A 19,978-nucleotide genomic window follows, 5' to 3' on the forward strand; every position below is an offset into this window, starting at 1 on the left:
GTGAACATAGCGGCCACCATCCAAGCTCTTTTCTTTGTCTTATTTTCATCTGATAACGTTCCTACATTCATTAACACCGTTGTTTCAAACATTTCCCAACGAGAAATAAGGGTAGTTTTTCGAGGCCATGCAAATGGCCTCCTAGCTACACAGAAATTCTTCTTTAAAAGAATTTCCCTTCTGAACACAGTTCTCCTTTAAACAATAAAACTATACTGGATAAGCAGCGGGAAATTAAGTCGGATATGTTTGTGACGATGGTTAGTTCACGTCATATCGTTAGAGAATTGATGGCAATCTTGATTACAAACAACCTATCGCTGTAGTCAGTAACACTTCAAGAATTTCACTGCAAACATTTTTCAACATTGTGTCGTTTATTTTCTTGAAACGTACCAAACACCGTGGATTTGCAGTTCTGCAAGTTCATTAGCTCTTTCCAGTAATAAAGGTCCCGATATCGTAGCGTTCCGAGCACAGCTTGCTTGAACCATGCAAGCGACACATATACGTCTTCGTGTTTAGCCGTTCGAAAAATATTTTCTATCTGGCTCGAACATTCTGGCTCAAACATTGCTGTGATGTGCGCTGTATTTTAAATTATCTTCGGCATTGTAAGATTAACGATGCCAAATTGTTGATACACATCCGTTTCCGATGTCCGTTTATTTTATTTTATTCTTATTGTTCTTGTGTATGTTCTATATTGGTCGCTTTTAGAGGTTCTTCTACAGTAATTCTTAAGATGAAGGTTTGACCTTCGGAACGCGTATATTCTAGTATTTTTTGCCCTGTAAATAGGCACTGAGCCGACAATTTAACATTGACAGTACAGTGAAACACGTTTAACGTGATGAAGTGTAACATTAAAATTAGTTAACGCGTAGTACATTACATACACCTGGCGGAACAAATTGCCCGCCATAAGTCGAGTCCAGTGTTTTAGTACTGTATAGAACTGATGTGCATGAAGTGTAGCATGCCATATTTTTCTGTTTGATTTTGGAACACGCAGACGAGCAAATATTACTTCAACTATTACAGCAAACTGACCTAGCCAGTATTCCAGATCTATTCCAATAAGGTACAAAACCTTATCTGCAAGTAGAATATGCTGGCACTATCGATAAATTTACTACATATTGATTCAATAGACATAAGTTCGTAAATTATCACTGTAACTAAAAAACAACTTGCAGACTCTGTGTGTAAAGTGTCTCTTGTTCGAATCCATTACAATTATTTGGGCATAAGAGACACATTCTTATAGTCCAAGAATTTGTTGTCTATGAAACCCTGCATTGTATTATATGAAACACATTTCCATGATGTGCAGCTAATTTCCCACAGAAGATGCGAAGGAGTTTTGGCTATACATAAATGAGAGTCACGTCTGCTAGAGAATGACCTCCCTGGAGTCGACACATTAAATCTACTACCTTTATTTGACACAATACGTGGGAATTATTCACCCAGATTCATTGATGTTAAACGGTAACAGACTTCCTGTCTGTCGTGGCAAGGTAAGTGTGTAGGCGTCCGCCTCCGTAGCGTAGCGGTAGCGTTACCGCCTACCACGCAGAGGGCCCGGATTCGATTCCCGACAGGGGACTGGGTGTTGTGTGTCCTTCATAATCATTTTCGATCATCATTGACTCGTTAGTCACCGATGTACCGTCACCTGAAAAGGACTTTCAATACGGCGGCCTAACTCCCCCTAATGGTGCGTCACGGCCAACAATGGCATACGATCAATTTCATTTGAGTTGTGTGGGCGCACAATTCATTCTGTAATACTGAACGAATGCACACGATCAAAGTCAAATAGCAACACCACATAGCTTTAAATCGAGTCACATTATTTGTGCGCCATGCCTCATCGTTAACAGACTATTCGTGACGGCGCCATTACTCTTGTGGAGGAAGCGAACTGATCAGCTTCGAAGGCCAGGGCGCGGTATGGTGATACAGAGCGCACTACTCGATGGAAGATAAGCATTATCGAGATACTAGAGAATGCAATAGGCGTGCAGGAACTGGACTTTGGAGTGTAACAACATTCCGGGATAATGAACTTTTCAACACGTGACGGCAAAAATACGGTGCAGCGAAGCATGCTACTGCGTTTGCCGGGTCGGTGGCTACGATAAGGCGCCGGCTTCGGGAAATTGCTTAGGAAACGTGCTAACATCAAGGAGAGGCACCGTGATGATCATAGAGACTATCGATTAGCGTTTGCCGAGGACAGTATAAACCCTGACTGGAGTAACGTGACATTTTACGACGACTTGGCATTTTTGACAGCTAATGATGGTCTAGTACGAGTGTACAGGCCACATGGTGTCGTTGCGCCTCCAAATATGTCCATGAGTCATCCCATAGCGGCCCTATATCTATGGCAGTTTGGAGCTGGATGTGTTCCCGTGGACGTGAAATATTTCACAGGATAGGTGGTAGACTCTATGGTACCCAGTATACCTTAATTACGAGGGTCACTCCAAAAGAAATGCACACCATTTTCTTTTAATCCATCTTTTATTCTACATGTTGGAAAATTTTACAGTGTGTAGATACATCCTTTAGGAAAAATATTTTCATTTTCTCCACATAATTTCCATCCCTCTCAACTGCCTTACGCCATCTTGGAACCAACGCCTGTATACCCGCACGGTAAAATTCTGGACCAACCTGTTGGAGCCACTGTTTGGCAGCGTGCGCAACGGAGTCATCATCTTCAAACCTTGTTCCACGAAGAGAGTCTTTTAGTTTCCCAAAGAGATGATAGTCTCATGGAACCGGGCCAGGACTGTAAGGCAGGTGTTTCAGTGTTGTCCATCCGAGTTTTGTGATCGCTTCCATGGTTTCTTGACTGACATGTGGCCGTGCATTGTCATGCAACAGCAAACAATCCTGCTTTTCCCGATATGGTCGAACAAGACTTAGTCGAGCTTGAAGTTTCTTCGGTGTCGTCACATATGTATCAGAATTTATGGTGGTTCCACTTGGCATGATGTCCACAAGCAAGAGTCCTTCAGAATCGAAAAACACCGCAGCCATAACCTTTCCAGCAGAAGGTGTGGTTTTGAATTTTTTTTCTTGGGTGACTTTGCATGATGCCACTCCATTGATTGCCTCTTCGTCTCTGGTGAAAAATGATGGTGCCATGTTTCATCACCTGTCACAATTCTTCCAAGAAATTCACCTCCACCATTCTCATACTGTTCCAAAAGTTAGCTGCATTCCGTTTTTCTTGTTTCTTTGTGAACCACTGTCAATATCCTGGGAACCCACCTGGCACAAACCTTTTTTAACGCCAAAAGTTTCAGTATTCTGCAAAACTCTTCCTTCCCCTATCCCAACGTAGCGTGACAGCTCGTTCACTGTGATGCGTCTGTCAGCAGTTACCAGTTCGTTAACTCTCTGCACATTCTCTGGAGTGTGTGCAGTATGAGTCCTGCCACTGTGAGGACAGCCCTCAATATTGCCGTGCCCGCTCTCATCACGTAGCCTGCTTGCCCACTGACTAACTGCACTGCGATCGACAGCGGCATCTCCATACATCTCTTTCAACCTCTTGTGGATGTTTCCCACTATCTCGTTTTCACAGGACAGGAATTCTACGACAGCACGTTGCTTCTGACGAACTGTCAAGTGTAGCAGCCATCTTGAAGACATGCTGTGACGGAGCCACTCACGGGAACAGGTTGAACTAAGTTTTAAAACAAGCAGGGAGGATGTATCTACACACTGTAAAGCTTTCACACATGCAGAATGAAAACTGTATTTTTACAAAAGTAGTGTGCATTTCTGTTGGAGCGACCCTCGTATGAGTAACTTCATGATTCCATCAGTATGACAACTACATATTCTGTGGGAGTAATCTATTTCCAGTAGGACCAGGCCACCTTACGTACTCGTATGTCAGCGATGGTGCAGGAGTGGTTTGCAAAAGAGAATGAGAATTCACGTCTCGGCTGGTCTCCTTCCGCACCAGACGTAAGGCCTGTTTCAACCGCTTGAGCAGAGATGAAACGGACGAAGCGAGGAAATTGGCCTTACAACACGTCAAAACCGGTGATGACTTTTAGAGCTTCACCGTAGCTGCCTAAGAGGAGGTGGCAGAAAATGAGAGATTCATCACAAACCTCACAGACTCCCTTCCTCGTAGACTGCAGGCAGTCACTGAAGTTGAAGACATTTGGACGGGATACTAAGTACTGAAGATGCCACATGCTGTGGCCCATTGAGGGCCGAAAATATCTTAATAAGAATCATGAACTGTCCATTCTATTAATTTCGTGATTTCTTTTAATTTAAGAAATTAATGAAGTAACGCAAAATGTTGCCTTGACCAATTATGAACTAAACCTTGTCGCCAAGCACTTAAGGACACGACGCAGTTTTCTTGCCAGTTTTTTTTTAGAGGATGTGTCCTTATAATGTCCGCCCCGATAGCTGAGCGGTCAGCGCTGCGGTCTGTCACGCCAAGGGGCCCGGGTTCGATTCCTGGGTCGGAGATTTTCTCCGCTCTGGGACTGGGTGTAGTGTCGTCTTCATTATCATTTCATCCATCTTCAGTGGAAGGCAACGGGAAACCACCACTTGAATCACTTCCCTAGACGCTCATGCGGCGGACCTCTCTGACGAGGCTTCCCCCATGATGCGACCTGCCGTAAGTTAAGTTTCCTTATACTAAGTGTCAACAAGGTGTTAATCCTTCTGCTACACACATAATTCAAACGTTTCTTTAATTTATGAACAGATCTGTACACCCTGTAATGAGATTGACTCCTGTGTAATATGGAGGCAATTAAAGTTTCAGCCACGGGCATTTTTTGTGCCGTATGTAAAAGAGGAAATTTTGGCAGGAAATTAAGTTAACATAGGGAAATAAAATTTGGCATGATTTGAAGTACAATGCTTATTTTATTTTTGACGCATGCGTTGTTTAACACGATATTTTTTAACACGAAAATCTATTTCGATGCTCAGTTTAGTATTCACTGTATATCTCTTTGTGTTAAATAACAGATCAGTTATGGCAGAGCAGGTGTACATAGAGGCTGGCCACGTAATAAACTTTGCCGACACACAGCTTCCCCGGTTTGGAAAAGAGCTTCAATGCCCATTTCTTTAGGAAAGCAAATTCATAAATGTAACAATAATTTTAACAAGAAAGGAGAAAACGACAAAAAGAAAAAAAAATCTGGATTTACATGCTGCAACGGACGACCGTTGCAAGTGACATTGGAGGTGCTACAGCGACAGTAACCGGGAAAACGCCTTTCGTGAACGTTAGTGCAAGCAGTATAAAGCCGCTTTTACAACTCGTGGGAAGTGAGTCTACTGCAGGACTGGTGGCGCCTTAGTCCTGTACTGAGTCTCACTTGTCACGAGTGGTAGTTTTCAGTCACACTTCAGTGCCGAATCTGTGTTTGTTGTGAGAGCTATGTGCTGTGCAATTTGACCATTGTTTTTACGAAAAATAAAAATATACTAACAAAGTGTAGAAACAGGCAATAATTAAATAATTTATTAATGATCAAAGCAAAATTCAAAGTAGATGTTCGTGACAACATTCATACGGCAAATTCTTCACAAACCTGGGAACTGAAAGAATAGAACATTGTCGTCCAAATATACAGCTCAAAAGGATTAGAGTAACACTGTGTCAACGTCCGCGTATTAAACCTACTTCGATACAGGCTGGGTCTTATTGCACTGCTTGAGGCCTTCGCTTTCAATGTATGCAACAACTAAAGTCATTCGCCATGTATCGGCTGCGTTATGAATCACAATATCAGCTGACCCCTCAGAAGGAAGCGAGTACTGGTGTGCCAGTATTGTGATGCACACAGACGATATTTGTCGTTTGTGGACGTTGCATTTTATTATGTATAAGGCGCCACTGGCGTTAAGTGTCTAGACAATCTGTTACGCCACTGACATGCACTGAATAGGCTCTCTCAAGGCGCAAGTCCGCCATTACGGTCCAGGGGTATGTAAAGAAATTCCGCGCACGGAGACGGAAGGAAAGGGGCCCTGACTCGTGGACTATAGTTGTGGGGCCTAATTAAACTTTAATAATTACTAAGTAGTGATGGGGAGTATCAGCTACTGTAATGAAACAAGGATTACAAATTACGTGCATTTGTTGTTATGATTGCAGTGCCTGCTCAGAACAAGTGTCAAATACTCATTATGGGAGAAATACTACATATACACATATGAGCGTGTGATAATTGCGGATCTTCATAGGGAAAGGCCTGGAAAAGTTATCATAAAATAGACCGAACAAGAAATCATTTTAAATAAGTGCTAATCGCAGAGTTGAATTGTTGGTAATGATTGCATTGGAAGGTTATTGAGTAATTAGAAATAGAACCCCAAGGGGTAAAATGATGGCTGAAAAGTACCCCACACAGTGACCGACTGATAAATCTGAACCATCTGATACAAATTTCCTACGCAGTTGGTGCGGTACACGTTGTGCGGGACGGGGCGCGGTGAGATTGCAGATGGGGTCGAACGCGATCACAGATCACAGTGCGCCCATCTGCTCGTCAACTACCGCCTCTCGGCGCCGCTCGACGACCAGGTCTGTCTACTATGGTTCCCGACAAAGAAGTGTTTTCTGTGACTCTCGGCGAAGAAGTGTGTACTATGGCTTCCAGTGAGGAAGTGTCTGATAGTTTTCTCTCCTGTTCCTTCTCGGTGTGAGCCCGACAAAACTGCCAGTTTGGCCAATCTGAGGCAACGCACTTTATTCCGCCAATCCGACACTTCCTAACAATTTTGTTCTGACGAAATAAATCTCGGGTGAACAGCCTGGTATGAGTGTACATAGGACACAATATTTCGGCACTCGACCACGTTGCCATCATCAGGTGCGCTGATTTACTGACCGGCGGTGGGCCGGCGCCAGGTGTATGAAGGACAACCCCCCTCCCGCTCCTTCGTCAGGAGCTTCCTGTGAGTCGGTGCGGTCCGCGCCTCGCGCGCGGTCCGAGTGCAGCGTCTGTTCTGCCGCCGTCTGGGCGCTGCGTCCTGGGTCTTCTATATAGACAGGGCGCCGGCCCACCGCCGGTCAGTAGATCAGCGCCTGATGATGGCAACGTGGTCGAGTGCCGAAATATCGTGTCCTATGCACACTCATACCAAGCTGTTCACTCGAGATTTATTTCGTCATAAAATACGCCTGGAGAAATTGAAGAATCACAATTTTGTTCTGGAAGGTTTGGGCGTCGTGGTCTAGGAAGAACCTGAACGCCGAGCAATCTGAACTCCTCTTTCCGGCAACTTGCGAGTGTGACCCTACGGCACATCCCTGTTCCTAAAGATTCGGATTTCCACCCTATCAAATGAAGTCCCGCCAAAATCTTCCTGTGTCTTCTCAATGTTTACGATCATGGCGTTAGTGGCCCATCGGCACCAAACAAAAGGCTCACCTGTGGAGGCGCCCCGTAGCTGTTGCACAATATTGCGTTGTTAGCGCATGGGACACGCCATTTGAGTGGTTGGTCTGTCATTCAGAGAAACCTCTGAATTAATGTCCGCCAAGACGGCCGCTGTGGCCGAGCGGTTTTGGGCGCTTCAGTCCAGAACAGCGCTGCTGCTTCGGTCGCAGGTTCGAATCCTGCCTCGGGCATGGATGTGTGTGATGTCCTTAGGTTAGTTAGGTTTAAGTAGTTCGAAGTCTAGGGGACTGATGACCTCAGATGTTAAGTCCCATAGTGCTTAGAGCCATCTAATGTCCGACAACTGGCAAAGACAGGGCTATTTCGCTGAACTCAGCGCGCAAACGTGTTCTCCCTCAGCATGGTTAATTTTGTCAAGTACTCGCGCCGCCCTCTGCCGCAGTGAATGCGTCTGCGCGTGGTCACGTACTGGACTTACTGGGGCGCGCGTCCAGTCAACCGCCTCGTCCGCTGAAGGCAGGCCTAGGGCAACGGAAACTGCAAGGGCTATGTTTTCACTGCCCGCCAACTACCACAGTGAATTCGGCATGCACTTTAGAATTACGAGAAGCCAAAGGAATATTCTACAATCAGCGTCTACTCCCAGGATAATACCGCTCTTTTCCATATATTTCGAAATGTATTGATTAATTAAACCTATCTTATCAATTGATTAAATGTGCTGAGTAAAATGGAGACTGGAACACGAGGCTGGCTACGGCTTGATGCGTTTCTCAAGCACTCGTGCAGAGTGACATCGTAATGCAGTGACAGTTGCAAAGGCAGTCTGTTTGATCCAAGAAGGATGGACATTCCGCCGTGTTTCTGCTTATGTCGGGCCTCTCCACGTGCTGTCCATAGCTTGTGGGCATGCTGCAGGGAGACAGGTCAGTGCAAAAGGCGAGTTGGACAAGGTCGACGAGGCTCCACAACCCCCGTGAAGGACGGTATCTGGCCAGCTCTGAGTTGCAGCGTATTACAGATACTGCCAGAGCACTGCAAGACGATCCCAGAAGGGGCACGGAGCCGCTGTGTCCGATCAGATTTTGAGTAACGGGTTACGAGAAACGACCCAGACGTCCTGTTTGCGTAACCCACTTGCCACGACAACATCTAGCAGTTCACCTTCAGTTCTGCCTCTGGTATCTCAACTGCTAACTTCGTCAGTGGCGAAAGGCGTTCTTCACAGACAAGTCCATATTTGTTCTGACATAAGGTTCCTGTGTGGCGACGCCATGATGAGTAGTACCTACCAAATGTTGCCCAAGAAATCTACAGATTCGACTAAGTTTCCGTGCTGGTGTGGGGAGGCGTGAGTGTTGAATGCCACATGGGTCTTGTCATTGTCCATAATCGTCTTACTGCCAGACAGTACGTCGAACAGGTCCTGTTGGACCATGTGGTGGCTGCTGCAAGCGGTGATGGCCTCGAATTCCTTCTTATGTACGATAATGCCAGGACCCATGTGGCAGCGTTGCCTGGGATGACTTACGAAGCCATTGAATTAATGGAGAGGACAGCGGTCAGTCCCCACCTGAATCCCATCGAGCATGTGCGGTTCATGTTTGACAGACGTGCTAGTGGTCGTCCTGTTCCAACATAGACTCTCCGAGAACTCTCAAAGGCTCTCATTGAAGAATGGGAATGGATACCAGCGTAGACTTGTTCGGAGTATGTCACATTAGTGTCAGGAGGTGATAAATGGTCATGGAGAGCATATAAAGCTCTCTAAGTTCAATGAAAAGAGATTGTTTACACTATGTTTTCGACACCTGTCGGACATCTCAGTTCTCATTACGCAAATGAATTTGGAATGATGATTACTTGTCATGTACTTAATTTGTGAAAGATAAAGGTATAATTTGGTAACATACTAAGTCCTCAATTATTGTCCAATGGAGTATAGCAGAGGCCCAAGTCTAGGCGCTACAGTCTGGAACCGCGTGACCGCTACGGTCGCAGGTTCGAATCCTGCATCGAGCACGGATGCGTGTGATGTCTTTAGGTTAGTTAGGTTTAAGTAGATCTAAGTTCTAGGGGACTGATGATCTCAGCAGTTGAGTCCCATAGTGCTCAGAGCCATTTGAACCATTTTGAAGAGGCCCAAGTTTATGTTCTCCAAATTGTTTTGAACAGTGTCCTTAAAAATATCTGTATTTATCGGCTCGTGAAAATATGTACTTAAAAATACATAAAAATATTTAGAGCCAGTAATAAATGAGTCATCTTTTGTATCTCGTTTTTTTTCTAAGTGCCAAACAACAATGAAAATTACAATACCGGCAATTAAAATTGCTACACCTCGAAGATGACGTGCTACAGACGCGAAATTTAACCGACAGGAAGAAGATGCTGTGATATGCAAATGATTATCGTTTCAGAGCATTCACACAAGGTTGGTGCCGGTGGCGACACCTACAACGTGCTGACATGAGGAAAGCTTCCAACCGATTTCTCACACACAAACAGCAGCTGACCGGTGTTAACTGGTGAAACGTTGTTGTGATGCCTCGTGTAAGGAGAAGAAATGCGTACCATCACGTTTCCGACTTTGATAAAGTTCGGATTGTAGCCTACCGCGTCTGCGGTTAATCGTATCGCGACATTGCTGCTCGCGTTGTTCGAGATCCAGTGACTGTTAGCAGAATATGGAATCAGTGGGTTCAGGAGCGTAATACGGAACGTCGTGCTGGATCCCAACGGCTTCGTGTCACTAACAGTCGAGATGACAGGCACCTTATCCACATGGCTGTAACGGATCGTGTAGCCACGTCTCGATCTCTGAGTCAACAGATGGGGACGTTTTCAAGACAACAACTATCTGCACGAACAGTTCGACGACGTTTGCAGCAGCATGGACTATCAGCTCGGAGACCATGGCTGCGGTTACCCTTGACGCTGCATCACAGACACTAGCGCCAGCTATGGTGTACTCAACGTCGAACCTGGGTGCACGAATGGCAAAACGTCATTTTTTCGCATGAATCCAGGTTCTGTTTACAGCATCATGATGGTTGCATCCGTGTTTGGCGACCTCGCGGTGAACGCACATTGCAAGCGTGTATTCGTCATCGCCATACTGGCGTATCGCCCGGCGTGATGGTATGGGGTGCCATTGGTTACACGTCTCGGTCACCTCTTGTTCGCATTGACGGCCCTTTTGAACAGTGGACGTTACATTTCAGAAGTGATACGACCCGTCGCTCTACTCTTCATTTGAGCCCTGCGAAACCCTACATTTCAGCAGGATAATGCACGACCGCATGTTGCAGTCCCTGTACGGGCCTTTCTAGATACAGAAATTGTGCGACTGCTGCCCTGGCCAGCACATTCTCCAGATCTCTCACCAATTGAAAACGTCCTGGTCAGTGGGTGCCGAGCAACTGGCTTGTCGCAATACGCCAGCCACTACTCTTGATGAACCGTGGTATCGTGTTGAAGCTGCATGGGCAGCTGTACGTGTACACGCCATCCAGGCTCTGTTTGACTCAATGCCCAGACGTATCAAGTCCGTTATTACGGCCAGAGGTGGTTGTTCTGGGTACTGATTTCTCAGGATCTATGCACCGAAACTGCGTGAAAATGTAATCACCTGCCAGTTCTAGTATAATGTATTTGTCCAGTGAATACCCGTTTATGATCTGCATTTCTTCTTGGTGTAGCAATTTTAATGGCCAGTAGTGTATTTAGAGGGCAGTAATAAATGCTTCATATTTTGTATCTCGTTTTATTTCTAAGTGCCTAACAACAATAAACCTTATTAATCTCGTTGAACAGACCTGAATTTTTCATTGTTGAAACTATTTTGATTAAAACGTTTATCTGTTTAAGTTATTACTTACGCATAGTTTTTTGTCAAGGTACTGTAAAACGTGAGTACATTTCCGCTTTAAGTTATTTCGTTACTGTTGCGGGAGAAGACTAGTACGAAAAATTCAAGGCACTCGCGAATTTTTTTCATTGACACGCGAAAACGGAGCTACCCACTGAATAAAGATTAAAGAGAAAGAAAAGCACAAATCCATTACTATAATAGGACTGAGCTCAGCGAGGAAAGGTTAAATTGCGATATCAGCAGACGACGCTGCAGCCTCCTGTTTCTATGCGTGCGCTGGCAGGCTACAACGCATTCAAGATTTTAGAATGCTATAGTCGGTACAGTAAACTGATTATTGGCGTCACTAACCCCCTTGCGATGTAGCTGGAGGCAGATTCACACAAACATGTGTCGCGAATCCACAACGAGCAGTCGATTTTGGCCAGAAAATCGCTTGTGCATAGCAGGCTCAAGTTTGTTCATGACGCCCTGACCAAGTTCCCAGGGGCAGGGAGTGGAGGAAACAAGCTTCAGCTAACCAAAACCCAACCCACAGATAGACACGGGTGAGTGGCGGTGCGGAGGCAAAACAAGCTGCGCTTTCCTCACGAAGTGCTACTACAAAGTTTTCTTTCTCTTTGTGTGTGCGCGTCGACGTCTCAACATTTCCTATTTTCGTGAGTGGTTGCCTTTAATCCAAAGGTATGAAGGTACACTAACCTGTTTTTGCTACACACGTTAGTCATACAGCACACATCGAACCTAAAATCCAAATCTTCCCGGACTTTGGTTAACAAGTCCAGAGTAATTGAAGCAACAGCCTTTTCTGTTCTGTGTCTCAACTCTGGCTAATTATTAGGTAGTGGCGCAAAGTAGACGCGATCTTGTATAAAGCCCCAAAGGAAAAAGAATTGCATGGCATGAGGTAAGGTGAATACCGAGTCCAGAGGGAAAGACTGCTATTGTACTGACCATTACAACCAGTCCAGCGGCCAGGGATTTCGACTTTCAACTACTCCTGTACAAGTAAGTGCCAATTGGGAGGGGCTCATGTTGGCCCCAAATAAAGTCTTCGGGTTACTTTTTAATTGGAGAAACAGACACTATTGCACGACATCCAGACACGCCACCCGCGTTATGGCAGCTTCAGCGAAAATAATAATAATAATAATAATAAGAGAAGTCCATACGCTTGACGTCTGGACCCAGCACAGAAAACGTTTAATTTTGGGGAATCTCTTTCGTACTGCACAGATTCATGAAGATGATCGGACACCCAGATAGGAACGTTACTGGTATTTACCACTTAGGTCAAAAGTTGCTTTATCACTGAACACCACATGATAAGGAAAGCAAAGTTGTAATGTACAGCATAGTCATCTGGCTTTAAAGCATGTACCAACTGTAACAACCTGTATAGATGCATCTTACCTTCTGTGAAGGTAAGATGATCTGACACTGTCGACGTCCTCTTCAGACACGTCTGATTGTCCCGTTATTTTACCTTTACACATACTTTCGTTGATTTCGAATGCCATCAGCTGGTGTTTTTGCTTCGTGGGGAATGACAATTAAACTATAAAAATATGCTTGTTGAACTGAAATTACAGATTCACTCTTAGTAAACTGCTTATCGCAAAAAAAACTTTACACTCAGGAGTTGCCATTTTACACATGTGGCGCTGCACGTGGGAAAGCAATAAAACATTACTCGTGTAGGCGCTTCTCTAAAAGTGCTTGAGCTACTCTGTAGTTGTGAACTTTAACAAACACTTTACAAAGCTAACAACTGATACTATTTAAGTTCATAACTGGGACATTCTTTTATGAACACAGCCGGACGGAGTGGCCCTGCGGTTATAGGCGCTACAGTCTGGAACCGAGCGAACGCTGCGGTCGCAGGTTCGAATCCTGCCTCCGGCATGGATGTGTGTGATGTCCTTAGGTTAGTTAGGTTTAAGTAGTTCTAAGTTCTAGGGGACTTCTAGGCGACTGATGACCTCAGAAGTTAAGTCGCATAGTGCTCAGAGCCATTTAGACAATTTTTTTTATGAACTCCCTATACTTTGTCGGAACTCCAGAATTGTTTTGTCTTAAAAATATTTTGTGTTGAACTGTAGCTGGTTTCATATTATAACTGATTTTGTTTGAACAAAGCGTAAATTATCTATCTTTGACCACTAGCAGATTAATAGCAATTACGTTTTACAAAGGTAATTGCGAAAAAAATGTCTTGTTATCACACAATAAACATAAAAGAAAATAATAATGTGCTCATTGTACTAGCTATTATCCCGGGGCTCTTTCCTGGGTTTTAATTATTACTTTGAGACAAACGGAGTATTTTTGGTGATTATAATGTTTTTGTTTCTACAGTGTCTCTGTTCCACAATACAAGAAGCACACACTGTCAGTACGATTGCAACTGCGGTGAACATTACGAAAGAGATTCGCATCCTGCGACCATGCATTGACGTCCGCTGTTTGCGACACGTGTCCCGGACCGGGACTCGAACCCGGATCCCCCGCTTACTGCGAGCGGTCGCCTCGGCAACTTCGGCCGTCCGAGCACGCCCCCACACTTCCGTATGTAACGTAGTCGCAGTTCTTATTCTCGCACAGTTCGTGATTCCCTCGCAGGGAGACAAATACTGCATGGCCATTTTAGCTCGTCGAGGCAAGGAGACATCACTGATGGTTACAATGTCACAATGTCTGCGTTTATACAGTGTCTATATCTTCATAATACAACGCCCTTCAGAAGTGCATGAATGCGAGTCGATTTCGTAATGCACTCTTTACATCAGACTGGCCAACTCGTTTTCTTCGTTTCACCAACGAGTAATGTTTAGTTTAGCATATTTTGCGAATCTCTTTGCTCTGCTGAGTAGTAAAGTTTGATTGGTTTCTTTAAATGGTGTCTCCATTGTACTATTATCACATACACTGTAGGCCAGTAATATCCGACTATGATCCTTGGAGGCCCTCTTGGGATGTCGTTATCTGGAGACTTCCTATGTCTCCATATGCAGGCAGCTTGGTGTTTCCTCTCAAACCGTCTTTGCGCTTGGTGTGAAAACGAACGTGGACATGGGGCTTTGTCAATGTTTAGTTTGGTGACGTCACAACGCGGAATTACATGTTGCAGAACATTCCGAATGACAGAATATGGCCGGCCGGGGTGACCGAGCGGTTCTAGGCGCTAAAATCTGGAACCGCGCGACCGCTACGGTTGCAGGTTCGAATCCTGCCTCGGGCGTGGATGTGTGTGCTGTCCTTAGTTTAGTTAGGTTTAACTGGTTCTGGGTTCTAGGGGACTGGTGACCATAGAACTTAAGTCCCATAGTGCTCAGAGCCATTTGAACTATTTTTTAACCCCTTTAAATCGACGCCTGTATCCGAGAACAAGTAACGACCACCCTGCAACGTACCGTCCCATCCTGCACCATTGGTGGAGCAGCTGGACCAGGGAATTACTGTCCCAAATGCAGGCTGCCATTTTCAGCACAAACACGCGGCTACGTTTGGAGTGGTGCCGTGTTGGGAAGTGTGCGCTGCTCACGAACGGCGTCACATTCAGTTTACCCTATAAATCGCGGTTTTGCACTACCCAGGATGATCACTGTTGGCGAGTATGGCGGCGATCTGAGGAGAGGTCCCATTCTTCCAGTCTTTTGAAGAGCCACAGCGGTGTTATTCCTGGCGCCATGGTGTGGGGAGCCATCAGCTATGTCTCCAGGTCACACATGGTAGTGGCTGAGCGAATTCGGAAGGTACATCGCGGACGTCTTGCATCCTCCTGTGTTACCTCTCATATGATAGTATCGTGGTACCATTCTTCAACAGGACTATGCTCGTTCATGTATGGCACATGCCTCTATGTACTGTCTGCGTGATGATGAGCCAACAAGACCGTGAGATCTGTAACCGGTAGCACAAGTGTGGGAGCATCTCTGACCTCACGTCCCAGGGCGACTATCCAGGATATAAAGGACCAGTTACAACTACTGCGTGCCGGATAACCACAGGAGAGGATGCAATGGCTTCATGACACCCTACCCAATCGAATCAGAGCATGGACCAGAGAGGGTGCAACGTCATCGCGAAAGGTGAGCTCATATTGCCGAGATCTTTGTAAAATTGACTGGGTGTTGTAAACATCACAAGTGAAGTTTCATATCGTTTCCTCTCCCCCTCACCCCCGCCCCCGCTCTGGGTGCTTCACCTTTTTTTCAGGCTGGTATTACGCCGTTTCAAAGGCACTGGCCCTTGCCTTACATCTCGACAAATCGTCGCTTTGGTGCGGTTTGTTACAGCTTTTTCGTATTTGGTGGTTTTCGTATTATATCTGCTTGCGAGTTACGAAAGATGACATTTTAAAATACCTAAGCATCGAAGAGTTTTAAAAAAATAGTCCTCTTGGTACAGTCAGTTAATTTTGAATCAGTGAGTTGGAAAATGGGCCATGCCCCAGAAAGTAAATTTTTCAGGTGATATAACAAACTACTTGTTCTGTAACAGCAAGAAAAGGCGGTTTTATTTGCAAAACAAGTCTTTCTGTGCTTGCTGTGGAAGATGACCACGCAAACAGTCTTGTGACAAAACAAGCTGCTTTACTACATAATTGATTTAAGCACGGTGACGTGGAGTTGCCGCGTAGCATTTGGCCCCAGAGTGAAACAATGTACACCATTACAATATAAATTAGCGATAGACTGCGGTGGGTAATCCAGCCTGAAGGTACTGTAGATGACCTATTTTCGAACCTGTAAAGTTGATGAGCAACTAGCGTTCTGTTCGCAGCGGAAGAATTGTGTTATGCAAGTTTATATTATCACTGCAACAAAAGAGTGTGTTATGAGCACACAGGCTTATTCATAATGCATCCAAAATACAACCACAAGCAAAATACAGCAAAGTAGACGATAGTGGGTATGTTTCATCTTTACCTTGTCCATCCTTCGCTGGACACTGGCAGATACTGTTATAAAATGGCTCGTCAGGTATGTATTGCAGAATTTTCATTACATTCTCTCGTTTCTTCTTTTTTGTTGGAACAGATTCACTGTACACTCATTTATATGGACATGGCCCCTTCTCTAACCCAGTACCTTTCTAATGAACACTACTCTTGATGGGACGTAACCCCGTGTTATATCAAACGATGCGTTCAGATATAAAGATCAGTTATCTCTGGTCGACTCATAGATTCTGTTAAATGTCAGATAATGACATACATGCGTTTAAATCTTTAGTCTTTGGGAAACCAAAAGATAAAAATGTGGATCCATATAACAAGTGTTAGCTGTTGTGTAACAGATAGAAATACAGCCTCTGAAGTGAAACGCTGCAGATTTGCACCCTGCTATCTGCTAATATTTTTTGATGTTTCTTTATGATTATGAGGCTTTAATTTAATAGGCCGGCCGGAGTGGCCGTGCGGCTCTAGGCGCTACAGTCTGGAACCGCGAGACCGCTACGGTCGCAGGTTCGAATCCTGCCTCGGGCATGGATGTGTGTGATGTCCTTAGGTTAGTTAGGTTTAAGTAGTTCTAAGTTCTAGGGGACTGATGACCTCAGCAGTTGAGTTCCATAGTGCTCAGAGCCATTTGAACCATTTAATTTAATAGAACTTTGGTCTGGAGTTTCCGATGTTTTTTGTATGTAAGAATGCACGTCTTTTAGGACTGAGTTTGTTCGATTTTGTGAATGTGTGAAGGAACGTATACAACCATGAATTTCAAAATTGCTGGCTTCGTCTCTAGCTGATTCCCTCATAATTTAGTACGGGCAGGACAGTATGGCTCGCATACCGACAAGGAATCACATCTGCGTTTTAATGTACGCAGTGATGGCTCTGAGCACTATGCGACTTAACTTCTGAGGTCATCAGTCCCCTAAAACTTAGAACTAATTAAACCTAACTAACCTAAGGACATCACACACATCCATGCCCAAGGCAGGTTTCGAACCTGCGACCGTAGCGGTCGCTCGACTCCAGACCGTAGCGCCTAGAACCGCACGGCCACTCCGGCCGGCATTGTACGCAGTGAAAACGGAATAGTGTTTTTATAATGTTATCGGTAACATATGCAGCGTTCCTCTACAAACAACTCGCTTTCCAATCAATCGACGCGTCCAGAATCTTCTTCGCTAATCTTCGACGATAGCTAACGTACAGCAGCTATTCTATGCTCGTCCAATTTCGTAAACAAATTGTATGGTTTGCGGATCAGATGTACCCTGTAACTATCACTGCGATCGTAAATAAGGTTGTGGAGCACGTTCCGTGTGATCAACCAGTTTGTTTCTGAGCGTGGACCGACCATAGTGAAAACCACTTTCAGCGTGTTTCACGTTCAAAAACACGTCCGGTGTGAGGAAGGCGTTACGGAAACCTTAGAACACTCAGTCAGCCGGTGTTCAGAATGTTTGAAGAGGGAGAAAGCTGCACTATGTACTTTTTTACAAATTTGCTTGGGTAATTTTTTTTATTTTTTATTTTTAATTCGCGTTCTGAAACTCGTTAGTAGTAGAATGCTGTTAAATTAGATATTAATTGCTTTGAGCAATGGTATGCTAAAATATCATATTCATTCAAAATTTGTCTTGTGGAGATAGTAAACATGTTGACTTGCACTGTGATTTGCAAACAGTTGTAAACTGTAGGTCGCCACACAGTTGTCTGTGTAAGTCATTTCGAAGTCTGGAGAAAGGCAAGTGGTAGCCACCTCCAGTAGAACCATACCTAGTAAAGCATTGCGACGTTGAAATCAAAATTCGTGTTGACGACAACTACACCTTACGTTAAATGATTCTATGTCGATGCGGGGCAGGACGTGAGAATAGTAGCAGAAAAGGAAACATTTTGTTGCAGTACAACAATAAAGTCTTGTTATAAAACTTTGATTTAGTCATTCTACCTTTGGTTTTTCATAGGTTATCTAAGGCAACCCCGGCCATTTAAATGGCTAACTTAATAAGGCTATCAATATCGAACAATATTATTGTACATTAAGCAGGATTACTAGAACATGAAAGGACAGATATAGCTGCACGCATTGCCGACATCAGTTTGTGAGAAGACTTCGCAATCTAACAAATGAATGAAGAAAAAATCTGTTACCTTAGATATAATTAGAAGATGCATTTGTGACATACTTATCACCACATTTTACTCTGTAGAGTAACTTTTATTATGCCTGGGAAATACAAACTTAGGTTATTACACAGCCTTCCTACAATTCAGACACGCTCCTACTTCATTTCGGCTGTGTCAGGTTAAGACTGTATCTCGAACAGGGCTGTTTTTGTCTCTAGCACAGGCCTATGTTCTCATTTAACATTTATAAATAGATAGAGTCTGTTATGTAAAAGCGTGATCAGCATTACACACAGATGGTAAAAGGTATCGCCTTAGTACTTTCACAGCCCAATGGAGGGACTCTTTGTTTTTCACACAATGTCCAAAAAGCATTAGTTTACTTTGAATCTTGACTGAGATACACAAGAAGCGACATGAGTGCAACGAATTGCCAAAGAGAGTCATGTTTTAACCAGTTTATAACGTGTTACAAATGATTTTGATTTACCCTCACATTTAGACGCCGCGGAGTGACTTGTTTTCGTTTAACTTTAGGAAGGCTACAGCCTCAAATGTGATGCGTAAGATGCAATCATGTCTCTTCTTGTGTATCTGTGTCAAGGATTCAAAGTAAACTAATGATTTATGGACACTGCATGAAGAACAAAGGTTCCCTCTATAAGTACTAGGGCGATATCTTTTACTATCTGTGTGTAATACCGATCTCGCTCTTATTTAACAGACTGTATGCCTAATGTAACACATTACACTGTACACCTTTCTCACTTTTCCCAAAATCCCCTTCTTGGGGAATTAATCTTAAGTGAATTAATCTAGTTAGATCTAATACTTCTCCTTCAATAATGTAGTGAAACGCAACCAACCTTTAAAATCTTGACATATGTCTGTCATAATCTTAAGGCTGACTACTGAAGAATGCATTTTCATCAGCTGCTTTTATGCAGTGTTCTACCTTCGTTTCTTTCCTGCAGTAACGATATTAAAACCAGGAAAGCTATGTTTTTCGTACTTTTAATATGCCATGGAAAATGAATACCACAGTCCATATACATTATGTTTTATATGTACATACACATTTTTTTTACTTAAATAGAAACACAAAGACGTAACACATTTCTTTTAAAAAATAGAATCTCACCGTTAGCATTGGCAGTGAAAGCTCCTTGGTACTTGAGAGACCGAAGACTACATTGAATAAGTATACAAAAGGCAATGGCCACACTTTAGTCACAATGGATGAGTCGTATGCGGGAAAAAATATAAATCCGCATTGACGGGCTGCGTACAGTATGATTACTGTTGCTGTCATTTGTCCGAGGCCGATCACTCGAGCAGACGGAAACCCGTACTTTGTAAGGACTACCTTGCATACTACCTGCAAAAGAAACAAAAATTAAACAACCTAACTTAATTGTTGTGACATGAATACTTTCTTCTACATTTACTTTATTTTTATTCGAACGTTTCTCACATTCATAGTGACTCTAGCTTTCCCTGTAGCGAAAACTGTTGTATTCTCCACCACTCTATCAATGTACGTGTTCCTGGCAGCTCAACTGTGGATCTAATGTCATCTTCAGCGTACCAACATTTTCATTT

The 19,978-nt window shown here is 44.0% G+C and overlaps 1 protein-coding gene across 4 annotated transcripts in view; it reads right to left on the reverse strand.

Moving 5' to 3' along the window:
- LOC126324775 (UDP-sugar transporter UST74c) overlaps positions 1 to 19,978 on the reverse strand; it is an 89,407-nt gene that overhangs the window by 4,392 nt on the left and 65,037 nt on the right. For all 4 annotated transcript variants that reach the window (XM_049995112.1, XM_049995117.1, XM_049995119.1 and 1 more), the window contains exon 3: positions 19,518 to 19,754. In XM_049995112.1, coding sequence (XP_049851069.1) covers positions 19,518 to 19,754 — 237 coding nt within the window. The remainder of the gene's footprint in view (positions 1 to 19,517; positions 19,755 to 19,978) is intronic.

Source organism: Schistocerca gregaria, chromosome 2, assembly GCF_023897955.1.
Source record: "Schistocerca gregaria isolate iqSchGreg1 chromosome 2, iqSchGreg1.2, whole genome shotgun sequence".
In the NCBI taxonomy this organism is placed as follows: Eukaryota; Metazoa; Arthropoda; class Insecta; order Orthoptera; family Acrididae; genus Schistocerca; species Schistocerca gregaria.